Consider the following 17,189-nt stretch of genomic DNA (forward strand, 5'->3'; position numbering starts at 1 on the left):
CCGACCAAACCATCCAGCTCAGAAACACAAGCTCCATTAAAAACTCATGGATCTTAAATAGAAGTGAAACAGCTGCACGTCGCTTGCTGACTATCAGTGGTAACTACCGGTCTGCATTTAAAACTATCTGCAATTAAGTGTTCCGTCCTCCTATTCATGGAATTTCTCAGGATTGTAATTGTGCATAGTCGTTGCTACCACTTTCAGAAAACACTAAGCATTAAAATTTTTGGTTAGTCTGTTGTGCATCAAATTTCTAAGTCTGGGGTTCTACTAAGGACTTAGTTAATGCTGTTTCCGAATGACATGTTAGACTTCCGTTTTCTTGGTGTTTTTCATTGTTCTTAAAACTGTCAGTATTGTAAACCAGTTTCTTCTACAAAAACGTCTGCAACTCGTTTTAATCATAATCAAGTACTTTTTCAATAACGATTCCTGCGATATAAAAATACTCGGTATGGCGTGTTTTCTAGCGAGATTGGATTGCCAATAATCCAGTTTATTAATCAAATTTAAACATTTTAGTGACTCCAATCAACCTTCTGTATAAAGTCTAGAAATCATTCTCAGCTTCCCGTGTTGAAAATAAAGTGGATTTTTAGCTTAATGGTCCTATCTTAATAAATCTGGACCTCTGTTTCATTGATTGGATTTATACAAGATGGTAGGTTGACTCAAGATACTGGAATACCAAACGAGCCGAAACAATTTTGGTATGTTTGATAATGGTCAGTTTTTTATCACCTAATAAACTGATCCTATTGATATCATGCTCTTTCCCATTGGTAACTTAGGTAAATCAATTGAAATGGTAGAATTCGCAGTAAAAGTATTTAAATATACTTTCTGTAAGCAAAAACAACTAATCGTGGTTTGGACTTGATTTCGTATGCTGACCTAATACTTTTAAAGTAGGGAAAGTTGCCACATCAAAATAAACAATTTGGTACATTGACTACTTACTAATTGTAAGTAATAGAATTTTATCGGTGAAATATCTTTCCACTTCTGAACTCTTATCCTACTGCACAAGAAACGTGTCAACACACTGGAAGTCCGTACTGATGTATCTATTGATTGTAAAATATCAATTCACTTTTTACGTCCTTAAATTTGAAAAAAAACAACGCCATGTCAGTGAAGCTATCTCAGAAAAAGATGTACATATTTTCCATTCTCAATCCAGGAGATTGGATCGATGGGCAGAACACTAGGGATCAGTTCAACTGGCCTTCAGCTACACTTCAGTTTCCCACAATCCCCAGTCAGCCTGAATGGCAAGTTAATGTAAATCCTCCAACTCTCTACGAGGTTGAAGAAGCTATAGGAAATCTGAAGCGTGGGAGAGCAGCAGGCCCTGACAGGTTTACCCCTGAGATTTTTAAGTATGGTGGTCCTGTACTAGCAGCGAGATTGACTGAGGTCTCAGGTAGAACCTGGGAACTGTACGTAATTCCATCTGACTGGTTCCAATCACTGATTGGGCAAGTCTATAGGAAAAGGCAAAAGTCGTCTTGTGACAATCACAGAGGGATCGGTTTGACTAATATAGTGTCTAGAATATAATAATGATAGAGCCCCCAAATGCCATGGTACGGCCGAGAGTGGGGAGAGTCCGCTCTCCCTCACGAAATGCTCTCACATGGCCACGCGTATATAGCCTCTGCCACGGAAGTCCTACTCACTGCCTTCTCGTGGCGGGCGTGTGGTTTACGAAATTGAGAGAACGAAAAGCGAATGTCCGACGCTTTAACCGGGTTGGTGGACACGGAAAGTCCACCTAGGGGAGTTGGAAAACCCTGATTCCAAACCAATGGTGCACATGGGCTCCAGTATCTTGATGGAACAAATGGCGTATGAACCAATTGTTGGTCACCGGCTACCATGGGACTGCATCTCCTCACGATGCTCCACCGCCTTGTGGGTTAGACCTTTAGGTCAAAGGCTCTGGGTGTGGTCCCCTAAGGAAACTACCTGCTTCGGTTTGGGCACCCGGGCAGTATCACAGCCCACACACAAATCAAATGAAATGAAATGACAACTAATACTGGAAATACTATTCTCGCTTCTACTAGAAGCAAGACAATGCACATTATTATTATTATTTTTATTATTATTATTTACCTCGTCAGTTATTCGCTCCCTTTTATTCTAAATTTGCATATCCTTACTTTCCAACTTATGCAGCAGCTCGCCCATGGTGGAAACTCTGTTCTATCTAAACGATCTCCAGTCATTGTCTGGTCGACAGTTAATGCTTCTACCGAATACGAATACTGAACCAGTCTTTCTGAAACCACGTACGCCGTTCAAGCTGGCTTACTTCAACGTTCGCACACTAATGCAGATCGGACAACAGATAGGGCTAGCTATGTCTTTAGAAAGTCCTAATGTTGACGTTTGTTGTCTATCCGAGACCCGTATTCAAGACTCTAGTGAAGTACTACAAATTCGCTCTCCATCTGTCGCTTCAAAAGGCTTCTTTTACGTGCGTTTCTTCGCGGACCCCGTAGCATCCTTGTCTGGTCTTGCTGGCGTTGTTTTGCCACTGGATGTCAGCAATCCTTCGGAGACAACGATGACCAAACACATAGATTCGTCTAACATCCTCAACTCGGAGAGGTCAGGTTTCACAAGCATAGAGCAAAACTGCTCTCACCGACGCGTTGTAGATCCGACCTTTTACAGCCAGACTAACATCACGAAGGCGCCAAAGATGGCCCAGATTGGCATAAGCCGCTCTGGCTTTCATTATACGTGCATCAATCTCATCACTCACGCCACCACCAGCACTTATGCAACTACATAGATACACGAACTTCTTAACTACTTCAATCTGCTCACCACCCAGGCTGAATACAGGGTTAGAATCCTGCCAGTCTTGTAGGAGTATTTTGCACTTGGAGGGTGCAAAGCACATGCCGTACCTGCGGACACTGATTGCCAACTGACTAAGTGCGGATTGCATGGCTTGGGCATTATCACACAGTAAGACAATATCATCCGCATACTCGAGGTCGAGAAGTCTTTCTCCAGGCAACAGATCCACACCGCCATTACTCACATTCATTAGAGCTGTTTACAGAATGTCGTTGATGGCAAAGTTGAAGAGGAATGGTGAGATCGGGCAACCCTGCCTAACCCCACTGCTTGAATGGAACAAGGGAGAAAGGTGGTTGTATGCCCTCACTCTGTCTGAGGTGTTTGTATACAGGTCCTTTAAGATGTTAATAAACTTCTCAGGCACGCCCTTCTGCAATAGGCGATCCCAGAGAACAGTCCTGTCCAACGAATCGAAGGCAGCCCTGATATCAAGAAACACTACGATTGATGGCCTGCGATAAGTATGACGGTGTTCTAACATTTGGCGGAGGATGAAGATATGATCAATGCATCCTCAACCAGGACGAAAACCAGCCTGCTCCTCGCGAGTCAATCGTTCTCGGGTTTTAAACAACCTACGAAGAATGACAGAAGCCAATAGTTCGGATGCGATCGGAAGTAGATTTATTCCTCGATAGTTGTTACAGGAACAACGTGAACCCTTTTTAAAGATAGGGACAACTATCGACTCATTCCTTGACGTTGGAACACTTTCTAGCTCCCAAACCTTTGTAAACAACGCAGTCAATCCCTTAGCCAGAAAGTCACCACCATCTTTAAAAAGAGCCGAAGGTAAGTTATCCGGGCCCGGCGATTTTTAGCGTTTCAAGAGTTGGAGTTCCTTGCGGACTTCCGCCTCGTTTGGTGGATCAGTCTTCACCGGCCATGGAGGGTAGGACAATCTGATCGAAGTTTCCGGAGCAGCAGGCCAGTTGAACCGCTCTTCGAAAAATTCCGCCCATCTTCCAAGACGTCGAGAGATGTTAGTGATTGGCATCCCGTCATCCTCACAGATCGTTTCACTCACACCAGACTTCTTGCTGCCAGTGGCTCGGATGAGTTGGAAGAGCTTCTGGCAGTTACCAGATGCAGCTGCTGCTTCCATCTCATTAGCACGCACCGACCACCAGGCTTCTCGGTCCTTACGCAAGCTTTGCCCAATTTCGTTGAGTAACAGCCTTCGTTTGTGGTCAAGCTCAGCCAGCTTGAACGGCGTACGTGGTTTCAGAAAGACTGGTTCAGTATTCGTATTCGGTAGAAGCATTAACTGTCGACCAGACAATGACTGGAGATCGTTTAGATAGAACAGAGTTTCCACCATGGGCGAGCTGCTGCATAAGTTGGAAAGTAAGGATATGCAAATTTAGAATAAAAGGGAGCGAATAACTGACGAGGTAAATAATAATAATAAAAATAATAATAATAATGTGCATTGTCTTGCTTCTAGTAGAAGCGAGAATAGTATTTCCAGTATTAGTTGTCATTTCATTTCATTTGATTTGTGTGTGGGCTGTGATACTGCCCGGGTGCCCAAACCGAAGCAGGTAGTTTCCTTAGGGGACCACACCCAGAGCCTTTGACCTAAAGGTCTAACCCACAAGGCGGTGGAGCATCGTGAGGAGATGCAGTCCCATGGTAGCCGGTGACCAACAATTGGTTCATACGCCATTTGTTCCATCAAGATACTGGAGCCCATGTGCACCATTGGTTTGGAATCAGGGTTTTCCAACTCCCCTAGGTGGACTTTCCGTGTCCACCAACCCGGTTAAAGCGTCGGACATTCGGAGAGCGGACTCTCCCCACTCTCGGCCGTACCAGGGCATTTGGGGGCTTCATGTGTTCTGTGGTCTACCTCTTCTTACTTCCGAGTAACGGCTTGTCTCGTGATGCAGTTTGATAATTTCCCCAGTGTGTGTCCTACCCACCCCCAGAGTCTTTTCCTAATCCTCTCTTCGGTTGGAAGCTGGTCTGTTCTCTGCCACAGTAGGTTATTGCTGGTGGTCTCCAGCCAATGGATCTGAAGTATCGTGCGTAGACATCTGTTTATGGATACCTTTTTGATGATTGTTTGTTATGTCTCGATAACAAGAGTGAATGGTAACTGTGGCATCCATTTATGGACCAGTATTATGCAAATATTTTTATTGTATAATCGCTAAATAACTAAACTATTCATATTCATGTTCCCCTTATTATAAGCTTTATTTTGACCTATAGACTATTATTGTACGATTTACCATTCTTGAGTTATCCCTAGTCTATTAATTGCTGCCTCTCACATTCACAACCACATTTGGCTAAATATTGTACAAATGTTATTTTCTATTTTATTGTGACGATGTGGTCAGTCTGTTTGGTATATAAACTCAGTATGTTTGAAATACAAGGATTCATACTGCAGAGGCTGTTATTGGTGTTTCTGGACTGAACTGGCTTGGCTAGGCAGAAGCAGGACCGATAAGCACTCTAGACTGCTCATACGGTTTTCGTGTGTCACTGTTCCAATCGATAATTCGCCGCTCTCTGATTGGCGGTCTTATCACGTCATACATTAACAAGGCATCCACTCGGGCACAAGTTCTAACATAGTTGTAGTAGTTCTCCAAGTTTCAGACCCGTGCAATAGAGCTGTCTTGACGTTCGTATTGAAGATTATGACTTTGGTCTCGAGTGATGGTTGTTTTGAGTTCCAGGTGCTCTTCAGTTGTAAGGATGTTGACCCTTGTTTTGCCAATACGTATCCTCACAAATTCATTAGATCCCTCTTTTTTCTTAATGATACTCCCCAGGTACGTGAAGGCCCCCACCTCTTCCTCAGCTTCTCCATCAAGTGTGATTCGGTTGTTGCTGGCTGTGTTATATTTTCGGATCTTACTTTTTCCGTCGTAAATGTTTAGACATACTACTGTAGAGACGGCTGCTGCTACACCGGCTATCTTGGTCTTCATTTTTTGCTGTGTAAGAGATAGGAGAGCTAGGTCATCTTCGAAGTCCAAATCGTCTACCGACATCCAAGCTAATCATCTTAACACTGAAAGACATTCATTGTGATCCCTTTCTTTGTTTTGGAGAGTGCTTTGATGACCCTATATTCTTGAGTTTCTCATCCTATAAGCGCTTTCCGCCTTTATTTGGAGAGCATCAGTGCAATATCTAGTCCAAATCAATCATCTGTGTCCAACATGTGCACTAAATTCCATGCTTTTCGTGAGATGTGGAGGTGTTCATAATCTAGTCTACGGCTAGTAGAAAGGGAAACTGCGGGAGTAAACCGCCTTGTCTTGACACAAGTTTCCACTTGAAATGTATCTATAAGATGGGCTTCAACCACTAATTTGCAATTCAATTAGTTGTAGGAGTTCCGTGTGATGGTGAAAATCTCACATGGTTTATAGTGTCACTTAAATTCCACGAGGTTATTCTATCCTCGCTATCGAGTGCTGCCGTATCTTATCACCTCTGTGACTATTGGAATGGTTCTCTCGGTCTCTCACACTGCCTGGAGATTTCATCTATCTGGATAAATTATTGCTCTATATCTGTCTTAAGGAGCTTCAGTTTCTTGTATTTCTGAGATTTAGCTTTCATTACCAGACATAATTTTTCCACATGAAGATATTTCAACTCTCGGGAAGAAGCTCGATTAAATTATTTGGGTCTCTCTGATCGTCATTGTATCTCGTATTGTTCAACTCTAATGCTTCACAATCTAAACTTAATTTATTTAATACTTGACAGTGACCCTGTATTCTTACAATGCTTTTTTTCCTAATCTTTTATGAAGTGTAATAAAGAGTGTGACGATTTAATCATTCTCTCTGAAGAAAATACTGGCGAATGGATTCAGAATGCGAGGTCATCTTCTCTGACTAACAGTGGTAATCCCCAAACTGAATCATCTACAAATCCTGATGAAGATTCCATGTAAGTCTTAAAGTATGTGGTTTTAATAACATTTTACTTTTTTTTTGTCACTTGCTAAGCCACTTAACGTTGTACGTTATCATCATGTAACATCAAGTCAACTGACAATGATAAATATTATAAGTCATTAGAAATCTACATAGAGGGGCATTGCTGTAAATTTTCTAACACTGAGTTCACTGACAAAGATATTAATGCTTCCATATCTTCACGTCTATACAAGCCTCCATTTGCTTCTTGATTATTACACAAACATTGGTAAACTCGGGTTTCTTTCCTCTCTCTAGGTTTTAATATGCCGAAAATTGTGGACGTCAACTACCTTCTTATTGTGTGCATTTCTTTTTGACTTGTGTAATTTTCTAGATCAATAAAGCCAGCTGCCACTACTCTATCTTTTTTTGGAATTTAAGTTTCCTTATGTATCCGGTGAAATTAACACTCATAGTTGCATTGGCTGTTTTGTCAACACTAACTATAATAACAAACTTTTTTTTACAGCTGAATAAAAATGATTTCTGTTAATCAGTAATTATCATTCATTAAGTAGTGTTTATTTAAATAATGTGCTTGCATTTATTCTTTATTCGAAACGATTATAGTCAAGGGAGTTAGTGTAATTTAACTGTTTTCTTATTTTTGTTATTATCATCTTCGAATGATTGGTATTTAAACTTTACTGATATTAAATGATTTAGTTTTCGAACCAACTTTTGTCGTCTACACATACAAATTGTATGCACAGAACACACTATTGTATTTTAATGTTGAACTTTTTACTTATCTTAGTGTCAAATGAACAGTGTGTATATTTTAATCGTGTTCTATTGATTATAGGAAGTTCGATTACAAACCTCCTGGGTCTACCGACAGTATAACAATAACCAATAATGATATTGAATGTCTTGCACCTGGAGCTCTTTTAAATGATGCTATAATTAACTTCTATCTCAAATACTTATATTTCGAAAGGCTTACAAGTTTCCAAAAACAAGCCACTTATTTGTTCAATGTATTTTTCTACAGTCGGTTGGCGAGTGGTGGTTATATATCGAGTGATGTACGTGGTTCTACAATTTCAACTAATTTACCAAAGAGTTCAGAAATCACGGATGAGTATGTACAAATCTTACAAAGTTTGGTGTTTTTATTGGTGTTATTTTTTGTATTATATTTACGTTCCTTTCCTCGTAAATTATACATGTCCGTCAAAGTTTTTAATGTTATGTGTATTTGTGTTTTACTTTCACTTTAAAATGAAATCTCACTTGAAACTTACTGGTATTTATTACACTGTTTATCGTCATAAATTATACCGGATATCATACAACAACTAATCTTACCCTCTCTTCCATATCTCATCATCTGCCCATATCATCAGTAAAAAATATAACTAGTCAAGTAGCAGACACATCAAAAAAGCTAATATTGTTTTTACGACTTCGAAAATACGTATAACACTCACTCTTTTCATGTTGCATATATTTAGGCCTTGATTTTCAATGTATACCAATTTTTAGCGCAACCCCAACACACCTCTATAAAGTCATACCATACTTCGTTCAAAACCCGGTAAATATTGACTCTCCAGAAACAGACTGGTTTTCGTTCTGGTCGAGGATGCATTGATCAGATCTTCATCCCGTTCCAAAGTTTAGAACACCATAATATTTATTACTAGCTAACAATCGTAGTGTTTCTTAACATTAAGACATCCTTCAATACGTTGGACAGGACTGTTCTCTGAGATTGTCTACTGAAGAAGAGTGTGTTTGAAAAGTTTACTCACACCTTAAGAGCCCTATATACAAACACCCCAGGTAGAGTGAGAGCATACAACCACCTCCCTCGATTGTTCCACTCAAGCAGAGAAGTTAGAGAGGCTCACACAATCTCACCATTCCTCTTCAACTTTGCCATCAATGGGATTCTGAAAACAGCTCTGATGGATGTGGGTAATGGTGGTGTGGATCTATCATCTTGAGAACGACTCTTTGACCTTGAGTGTGTGGATGATATTGTCTTACTGTGCGATGATATCTAAATCATCCAGTCCGCATTTAATCAGTTGGCAGTTAGTATCCGTAGGTATGGCATGTGGTTTACACCTTCTAAGTGCAAGGTACTTTTACAAGACTGACAGCACCCTCTGTGTCTAATCATCGTTGTCTCCAAGGAATTGCTGACATCCAGTGGCAACGTCATGTTGATGCAGAGGTTTGCCATCGTGTGTTGAGGCACAGAGACGATACTTCGATTGGTGTCACCATCTTGAGACATCGACTTCGATAGCTTGGACATGTCTTAAGAATGTCATTACAGCGAGTTCCATATTGTTCATTATTTGCCGATTCAATGACCAGTTGGAAAAAGAGAAAAGGTGGTCGGTGCACTACATGGTGTCGTGGTATAAAAGAAAGCTGCACAAGGCTGGCTTCTGTGGTTGGGGTTCTAGATATGGTGCACACAGTGGCTAGAGACGTTGTCGCACATGGCTCAGAATAGAAGCTAGTGGCGATCGCGCTGTAACTTTCTTTTACCTTCTTCATGAAAGTGAATGTAACTTCTTTAACTGAAAGAATTCTTTCTGGTTGTATTTTTATTGACTGAACTGTTTCCCCCATTATTATTTCACTCTCATACACTAATTTCAGTCCATTGTTGCTCTTCTTTTATTATACTCACTCTCCATTTCCTACCTCTTCATAATCTCATTTTCATTGTGTGGCACATATATATTTGGTTCCTTCTTGTACTAATTTATGTTCAAATAAATAAATACTTTTCATTTAATCACTATTATTTTAAATAAAAAGACCTTAGTTTTAAAACGTATATATCAGACTGTATCTTGCTAATTAAGTCACTCTAAACATACTTGAAATCATTTATTTATATCAATATAGAAAGTTACTGTATCTATAATAAAATTGAAGTCGTTTATTGCTAATCAGGATCTTAACAGAATAACGATCTTGTATGGAGCAATGAAGATATTTACAAGATTATGCACAAAATATAAGCAGACGCAATACTCATTAAAAATACTGCGTATTAACAAAATGAAGTCTAAATCAGCATTTCTAGCTGACTACTGACGACAGAGATGAAGTGATATACTGATTTTGGGATCTAATGAATTGTGAGTATGGAAGTACTCTAATCAATACTTTGACAAGCCGTTTCAGCAGAAAAACTAATATTCCTCTTAAGGAGCCCTCCGGGTTAAACAGGAGTAAATTGTGAGTGCCTTAAGATCTGTATCTCTATACAAATAATATTCGTTTTCTAATAAAATTTCCTCTTCGGTTTTCTGCTGGCAAAACCTGTAGTCACTTTTTATTGGGGTTAACGCCTCACTAAAGCCATCATACTTTGTTGTTCTTAGTCAGTCTTTGGCAACTTCTAGATCTATAACAAATATGTATGGAATCGAGTTGTCATGTCTTACATTATCATAGTGAGAGAACAAGTTAGAATACGGGATGCGGGGAAACTGGTGAAAATCTAAACAAGAGTTAAAGATTAAAAAGAACAGGTGAAACCGAAGAGTGAACCGTGTGGAATGACAATGAGCTCAACATTTACAGAAACACAAACAATCAGTCTGACTGCTTCACTGGGATTGATTTTAACTTGTCACCAATCCACGGTTTACGACTATTGTGGTTGGAAACAGTGGTGAACCTTGCCTTAACTCACCTAGCTCAGACTGGTTGTCAGTGACTTCATGAACTCATACCATGTCTTCACTTGGCTGCCTTTAGGCTTCTAACCTAATTCTTTATTAACCAGCATATAACTCTTATGAGCAGTCAGTGGTAGGATTCGCATAACATGGCCCAACCTCATCAATTGATACACGTTCCATCTATCGCATTTTTATTTGTTACTGCCTCACTAGTTCCAGGTTAACTTTTTTATGTTTATTGATTCCAGTTCACCGAATTCTAACTACCCAGTGAATACAGCTGCCAGCCGTCACATTTAAAAACATGTTGATTATGTATTTTTTCAATTACTAAATATTTATCCTCTTTATCCCTGATTTTATTTCTTGACATTTTACAATTGTCAGCATTAACTATAACAGTAAGAAATCTCATTGATGTTTAACATATCTGAGAAACTCATAACGCATTAAACCAGTATGCATGATGTAGACATATCTCCATACTGTTATAAACGAATTGTAGGCTGTATGACAAAATAATTTTCCATATATCAATGACATTCCCCTGTTGTTTCTTATCAGACTATACGAAAAACAAGATGGACTTGTTCAATCACTAATACACACTAAAAATAAGCTGATGAATACAATATCTCTCAAACTTACGAATAACAACAGCTATGAATTTCACGGTTTCGAAAAATACCAAACATGTCACAAAAGTGATTAGTATACAACTCATTAACTAATCTAAATTGACATCTTTATATGTAATTTAAGCGTGTAAGTTTCTTAAAAATTCTCATAGGAATATCAGGGTACAAAAAGATGAAGACTAAAATACCAATCGTTAATAACAACAAAGTTGAGTAGAATAATTGGTCGACTTATTTCTGGTAAGGAGAAACTGTGCAGCTTCACCTCCGCTATTTCGCTGTACTCACTGAATCAGTAATTTATTCACCCGCACCGAAAGTTCTTAGTGATAATTCCGAAATTATTTCAACTGTAATATCATTGCATCAAAATACGTTTATCTCTGTGTTAACGTCATGACACAAGTAAACATTAGTTGGGAAGATTTTCTCTATATTTATATGATTGACGAATCCTCAACGAAATTTGAACATAATCCGACAAGTATTCAAAAACACTCTCAATATACTACCACCCTCTTCAGAAAATATTCAATTCCTCCATTTCCAATTCATGTTGTTTTCATAGAACAATTTTTGCTCAGCATGCCAATGTTGCGAAATGGACACGTCGAGTCGATCTTTTCAGTAAAGATTATATTATTATTCCAATTAATGAATGGTAGGTCTCCGAAAAATTGATTTTTTTAAACATGGATTGAATTATGTTAAGCTAGTTGAATTTTTAGGATTATTTGTTTTCACATTGAATATTCATCGAACTTGTTAATTTAGTGTTGTCAAACTTTTCTAGTTTCACAATCCTCAGTAGTGTACACTTACAATCGTACTCAGACTCCATTTCAGAATATCTAAGTCTCAAAGAGTACTGCAGTTCGCGGTACTGATCACGCAAAAACCGGACCACTTACATAAAAACTTCGGCATGACCACTCATGAACTTCGTTTCTCAGTGTTAATGATGTATTGACACGGTCATTTACCTACTCTACTTCTATTTTGCAAAACATTACTGAGCAGTCACTCAACTTCCATTAACTTGGTAGGATATCTGCGATAAACAATCAGACAAACTTGTATTTGGGTTAGTCAGAATTATTATGTTATTGGGTGCATCACATGGTTCGTTCAGTTTGACGGAAAATTCCCCCAATGAACACCTTTTTCGTAGAAAATATTTGAGACTAATAATAGAAGTTTATTCAGTACGACAATTACATTCTGTGGAATTATTAACATATAATATTGTAAAAACTTAGAATAATAATTCCGTAAAACAACATGCTGCCTTTAAAGAGACTAAAATATGTCATAGTCTAGAATAATATAACTAATTTATCGAGTACAGATTTATGTACTTGGATTTTGCTTTCACTTTATTTGGTATGAGAGTTGATGATACCATGTAGTTGCGCGAATCAAAGTTGACGAAACAGACAACAAAACTATAGCGTGATTTTAAAAAAGTATTCCTTAACCATTGAGTGCTTGCCCTACGATATAACACAATTCGTCTGACGAAGTCCCGAGTAATGTGACCACAGTATTTCTGAATGATTAAACTTAAAATAGGTTCGACGCAATCTTTGTTGAATCTCTAGACTGGATGTTTACTGTTTCTGATAGTCGTTCATGTAAATACTGGTATGTACTACTGTCAGTTTAGTTTTAGATAAATAATCAGCTGATAGCTTATTTATTGATTTAAAACTTTGAATATTCCTTCATCTACGTCGATTTCTTTAGGCGAGTTGTGTCATGAACTCTTACACTAGAAATACTGACGGAAACCAAGTACATCCAATCAAACTTTGTATAAAAGTTATATTATAAATATAGTTCTAGTTACATTTTTTCTCTTAGTCACTACTACAATTGTTTATTGTTCTTTAGTATTTAAATTAACCCACCGTCACTGATTCTGATTGTTTACCTTTTATAAACCGCATGACATTCTGTATATTCAGATTGATTGGTCGTCATTGTTAAAACTCTTTCAGTGCACATTGGTTTCTTGGTCTTGTCTGCTATCCATGGATGGCAGGAATGGTCAGTTACACGGCCCTTTATCGTGAAGAAGTTTATCATCTCTGCCAGTTGACGGAAAAATTTACTGATGTTGATCGCATCCACTTCTCAGGCGACGATTTAAATTCACTAGATATCGGTGAAGAAGTTATTCAAAGGTTGCCTACCGACACTCCAGTAAGTAATCGACTAGAAAATTTTAAAATTTACACAATTTCCGGAAAATGTTAAAAATTTGTTTTTAAATTTGAGAGCTAAGCATCTGTTTTGTTAAAACATATTCATTCCATGTTTTCCATGTACCTATGAAAATTGTTGCTCTGATTGTTAGAAGAGGCATCGGCCTCGTGACTTCCGAAGGTTCTCGGCTTTCACCATGAGGCGTCATAATTCTTCCTTCAACTCCCTTGGCAGAGTTTAAATGGTTTAATTTGTTTAATCTGGTTGGTGTTTTTTAGCAAGATCTTTTTCTACGGGACGGGGTTACCGACCCAATGCCCAACCCTCCTCCTTTATCCGGGCTTGGGACCGGCAGTAACTCTAGAAGAGCTACAGGTTCAGTTATGCACCCACCAATGATAGCAACGACCACAATAAAGATCAGTTCCATGAGAGGCTGCAATCAATCATGTCGAATTGCCTAAGAAAAGGTCTCATGATCCCGATAGGAGATCTAAACGCCAAGATCTGAATGGACAACACCGGATATGAAGATATCATGGGACAACATGGACTGATAGAGAGAAAGGAATGAGAATGGTGAAACATTTGCAAATTCATGTGCATTCAACAATATATTCTTCCAACAAACGCATACACAAAGCTACGTTGAAGAGCTAGCAACGACAGCGGAAAAAGCTTCAAAAGAAGGAAATATGAGACAGCTATATGACACAACTGGCAGAGAAATATGGTGAACCTAAGAGGTCAGTCAAGGACAAAGAAGACAAGACAATCACCGAGATTCAAGAACAGATGAACAGATTGGTGGAATATTTCGAGGAACTCTTGAATAGACCTGTTCCATTAAATCCACCGGACATGGAAGCAGCACACACAGACCTTCCTACAACTGTCACTCCGTCAACGATCGAATAAATCAGGATGGCCATCAGACAAATCAAGAATGGGATAGCATCAGGGCCTGACAATATACCAGCCGAAGCACTGAAATTAGATATAGAGGTAGCCGCAAACGTGCTCCACGTTCTAGTCAGGAAGGTTTGGAAGGAAGAACGAGTGCCGATGGACTGGAAAGAAAGACACCTCATGAAGATACCAAAGAAGAGAGGTCTGAGCAAGTATGAGAACTACAGAGGAATCACACTACTGTCAGTACCAGGAAAGGCTTTCAACAGATTGTTGTTGGACCGAATTAAAGAATCAGTAGACGCCCAACTTCGAGATCAATAGACCGGATTTCGTGCACAGATCGAATCGCGACACTACGGATCATCATTGAACAATAAATTGAATGGAACTCGTCACCATATATCAACTTCATTGACTATGAGGAAGCATTCGACAGTATGGATAGGCGAACTTTGTGTAACCTTCTTTGACATTGTGGTGTACCTGAGAAGATCGTCAACATCGTTCGGAGTTCATGCTACGGACCACTGTGCAAAGTCTTGCATGGAGGACAGCTCACAGATGCATTCCAAATGAGGACCGGTGTCAGATAGGACTGCTTGCTCTCTCCTATTCTCTTTATTCTAATGGTTGTCTGGATTATGAAGACCTCGACACCTGACGGGAAGCACGGAATAAAATGGACAGCTTGGATGCATCTAGACGATTTGCACTTCGCAGATCACCTAGCTCTTCTATCCCATAGACACGAACAAATGCAGAGGAAGACAACCATTTTAGAAGAAGTCTCTGGATCAGTGGACGCAGTATTTTACCTCTTGCACAAAGCTGAACACTGAATCGCAGTGGCTTAAGCAGTACATCATGCTTGTTAACCCCTTAACAATATAGAGTTGTCTCCATATGTTGACCGAGAAGTGTACAGTGGTCATCTACATTGCAAGTAAAGTTGATTCTTCAAGAACTCATTCTTATACAATGTTCCGCATCTCCATAAATCGTCGTTTTAAAGACAGCCACTCAATTAAGCTTGAAGTATGTATTCATAATTCATATATCCATATTTGCCAGTGCATCCATGAGTTATTCTTTGTTAGTATAGGTATTAATTGATGACTACTTAATCCTTATATCTCCCAGATGATTAATTTCCTTTTCTGATAACATTGTCGTTTACCCTGACTGGCGAAAGTATCTTAATAATTAACCATTGTACGGAAGGTATTGCAAGGCCAGTGAAATGTCGCTGAGTCATAGCCAAATCATCCGGCAGTCTGGTCATTGATTATCGAACAGTTCACCAATCTTCGTCAAAATCAACGACAACTAACGTGCATCAGTTAATTGCACGCCATGGACTGGCCCATGCGGTAGTGGTCGCACTCTTTTTCTTGTACCTACTCTTACTAATACACCTGTAATAAAGTCATTTGTGTTGCATGGCCATTAAAGCAGCCATAGGACCTGGATATGATGAAGGGTAATCCACATTGGGTACTAACCGTGAGGTATGACTTCGACGTTAGCTGGTTGGTCTAACTCGAGCTGGTCGCCAATCATTCGATATAGATCATCTACGTTAGTGATCTACAATACTTTGCTTTATATACTTTTTAGGCGGTGTTAACATTGTTAGCTGATATCGTATCTGAGTATGTGAGGAAAGATCTGATCTGTCATCAGTGTTGCACCTGAAACAGAATAATAGTATTTTCTTTGCAATTACTAATGGTCCCATGGAGATTAATTCAGTCATGTTTCAATGTAACATCTGGTTATGGGACCACACATTAAAAACAAGACAGTTGAACAGATGATACTTCTGGACACAGTTCATGGTTTTACCACGTGTTAAAAATAGTTACTTCGACATATATATGATTCTGAAAACATTTACAGAAGAATAAACAGATGCAGGGACTACTGTATTGATGTTTTTGCAAAGTATAGACGTAAAGATTAATATGACTGTCCCAATTCACAGAGTCAGAAAATCGAGTGAAACCTGATTCATTATTGAAGCATAACAAACGGCTAGACTACTTTACAAAACTTTATTGTCCAACATCAACAGAAAACTGTCGACAACGAATAATCAATCGGTGCCAGAATAACAAACACTGTTATTAACAGTTTGGTTTGTCACAATATGTGCGACCATACATTGATAATGAGTAATCTTTGTACTTCTGGTTTAAACTACTACGACACTCATTCAATAAAATCAACAAGTTCAGAATGTATGACTACAAGCCATAATCATCGCTACCATAGAATAGTAGTTCAATTTTCTGAACAAAATTTCTGTTACGATGTAGCTGTTAGGGGTAATTTCTATAAAATGATAACTATTAAGTTATGCGAATTGGTACTAATAAATAAGTGCCGAATGACGAATATTGACAGAAAACTAGTCAGTCGTTCATATGACTAATAAGCAATAAATGGTTGGTGTAGTACTGATAAAAATGTCTTGTACTTTCCCCCAATGTTCAAATAACTAATTGTACATCCGTTTATCTTTATTTAGTATTTTAAGGTTTCTATAACGACTCAAGCCACTTAGCTATAAACCGATTTAATTAACTATTTAATTCCAGTTGTGTATTTATTTAGTTTAGACACGTCCTGGGTTCTGGTACTTTGATTGTTTCAAACTTTATTACGTTACGACTTTATCTGGCATAACTATTTATTTCCCACGCTTTTAATTCCCATTCATAATTTCTCAGATTTTGTCATTTAGCCCCCAAATGCCCTGGTACGGCCGAGAGTGGGGAGAGTCTGCTCTCCCTCTCGAAATGCTCTCACATGGCCACGCGTATATAGCCTCTGCCAGGGAAGTCCTACTCACTGCCTTCTCGTGGCGGGCGTGTGGTTTACGAAATTGAGAGAACGAAAAGCGAATGTCCGACGCTTTAAACGGGGTTTGG

General features: G+C 38.9%; 1 protein-coding gene across 1 annotated transcript in view; it reads left to right on the forward strand.

Annotated features, from left to right (window-relative positions):
- Smp_159120 (family C48 unassigned peptidase (C48 family)) overlaps nucleotides 1-17,189 on the forward strand; it is a gene marked incomplete at both ends in the record, with an annotated part of 38,600 nt that overhangs the window by 19,065 nt on the left and 2,346 nt on the right. Inside the window, 4 exons of the mRNA XM_018789122.1 lie at nucleotides 6,668-6,807; nucleotides 7,645-7,923; nucleotides 11,705-11,763; nucleotides 13,145-13,345. Of these exons, the coding sequence (XP_018654596.1) occupies nucleotides 6,668-6,807; nucleotides 7,645-7,923; nucleotides 11,705-11,763; nucleotides 13,145-13,345 (679 nt within the window). The remainder of the gene's footprint in view (nucleotides 1-6,667; nucleotides 6,808-7,644; nucleotides 7,924-11,704; nucleotides 11,764-13,144; nucleotides 13,346-17,189) is intronic.

The sequence above is a fragment of the Schistosoma mansoni genome, chromosome W, assembly GCF_000237925.1.
Source record: "Schistosoma mansoni strain Puerto Rico chromosome W, complete genome".
Classification (NCBI taxonomy): Eukaryota; Metazoa; Platyhelminthes; class Trematoda; order Strigeidida; family Schistosomatidae; genus Schistosoma; species Schistosoma mansoni.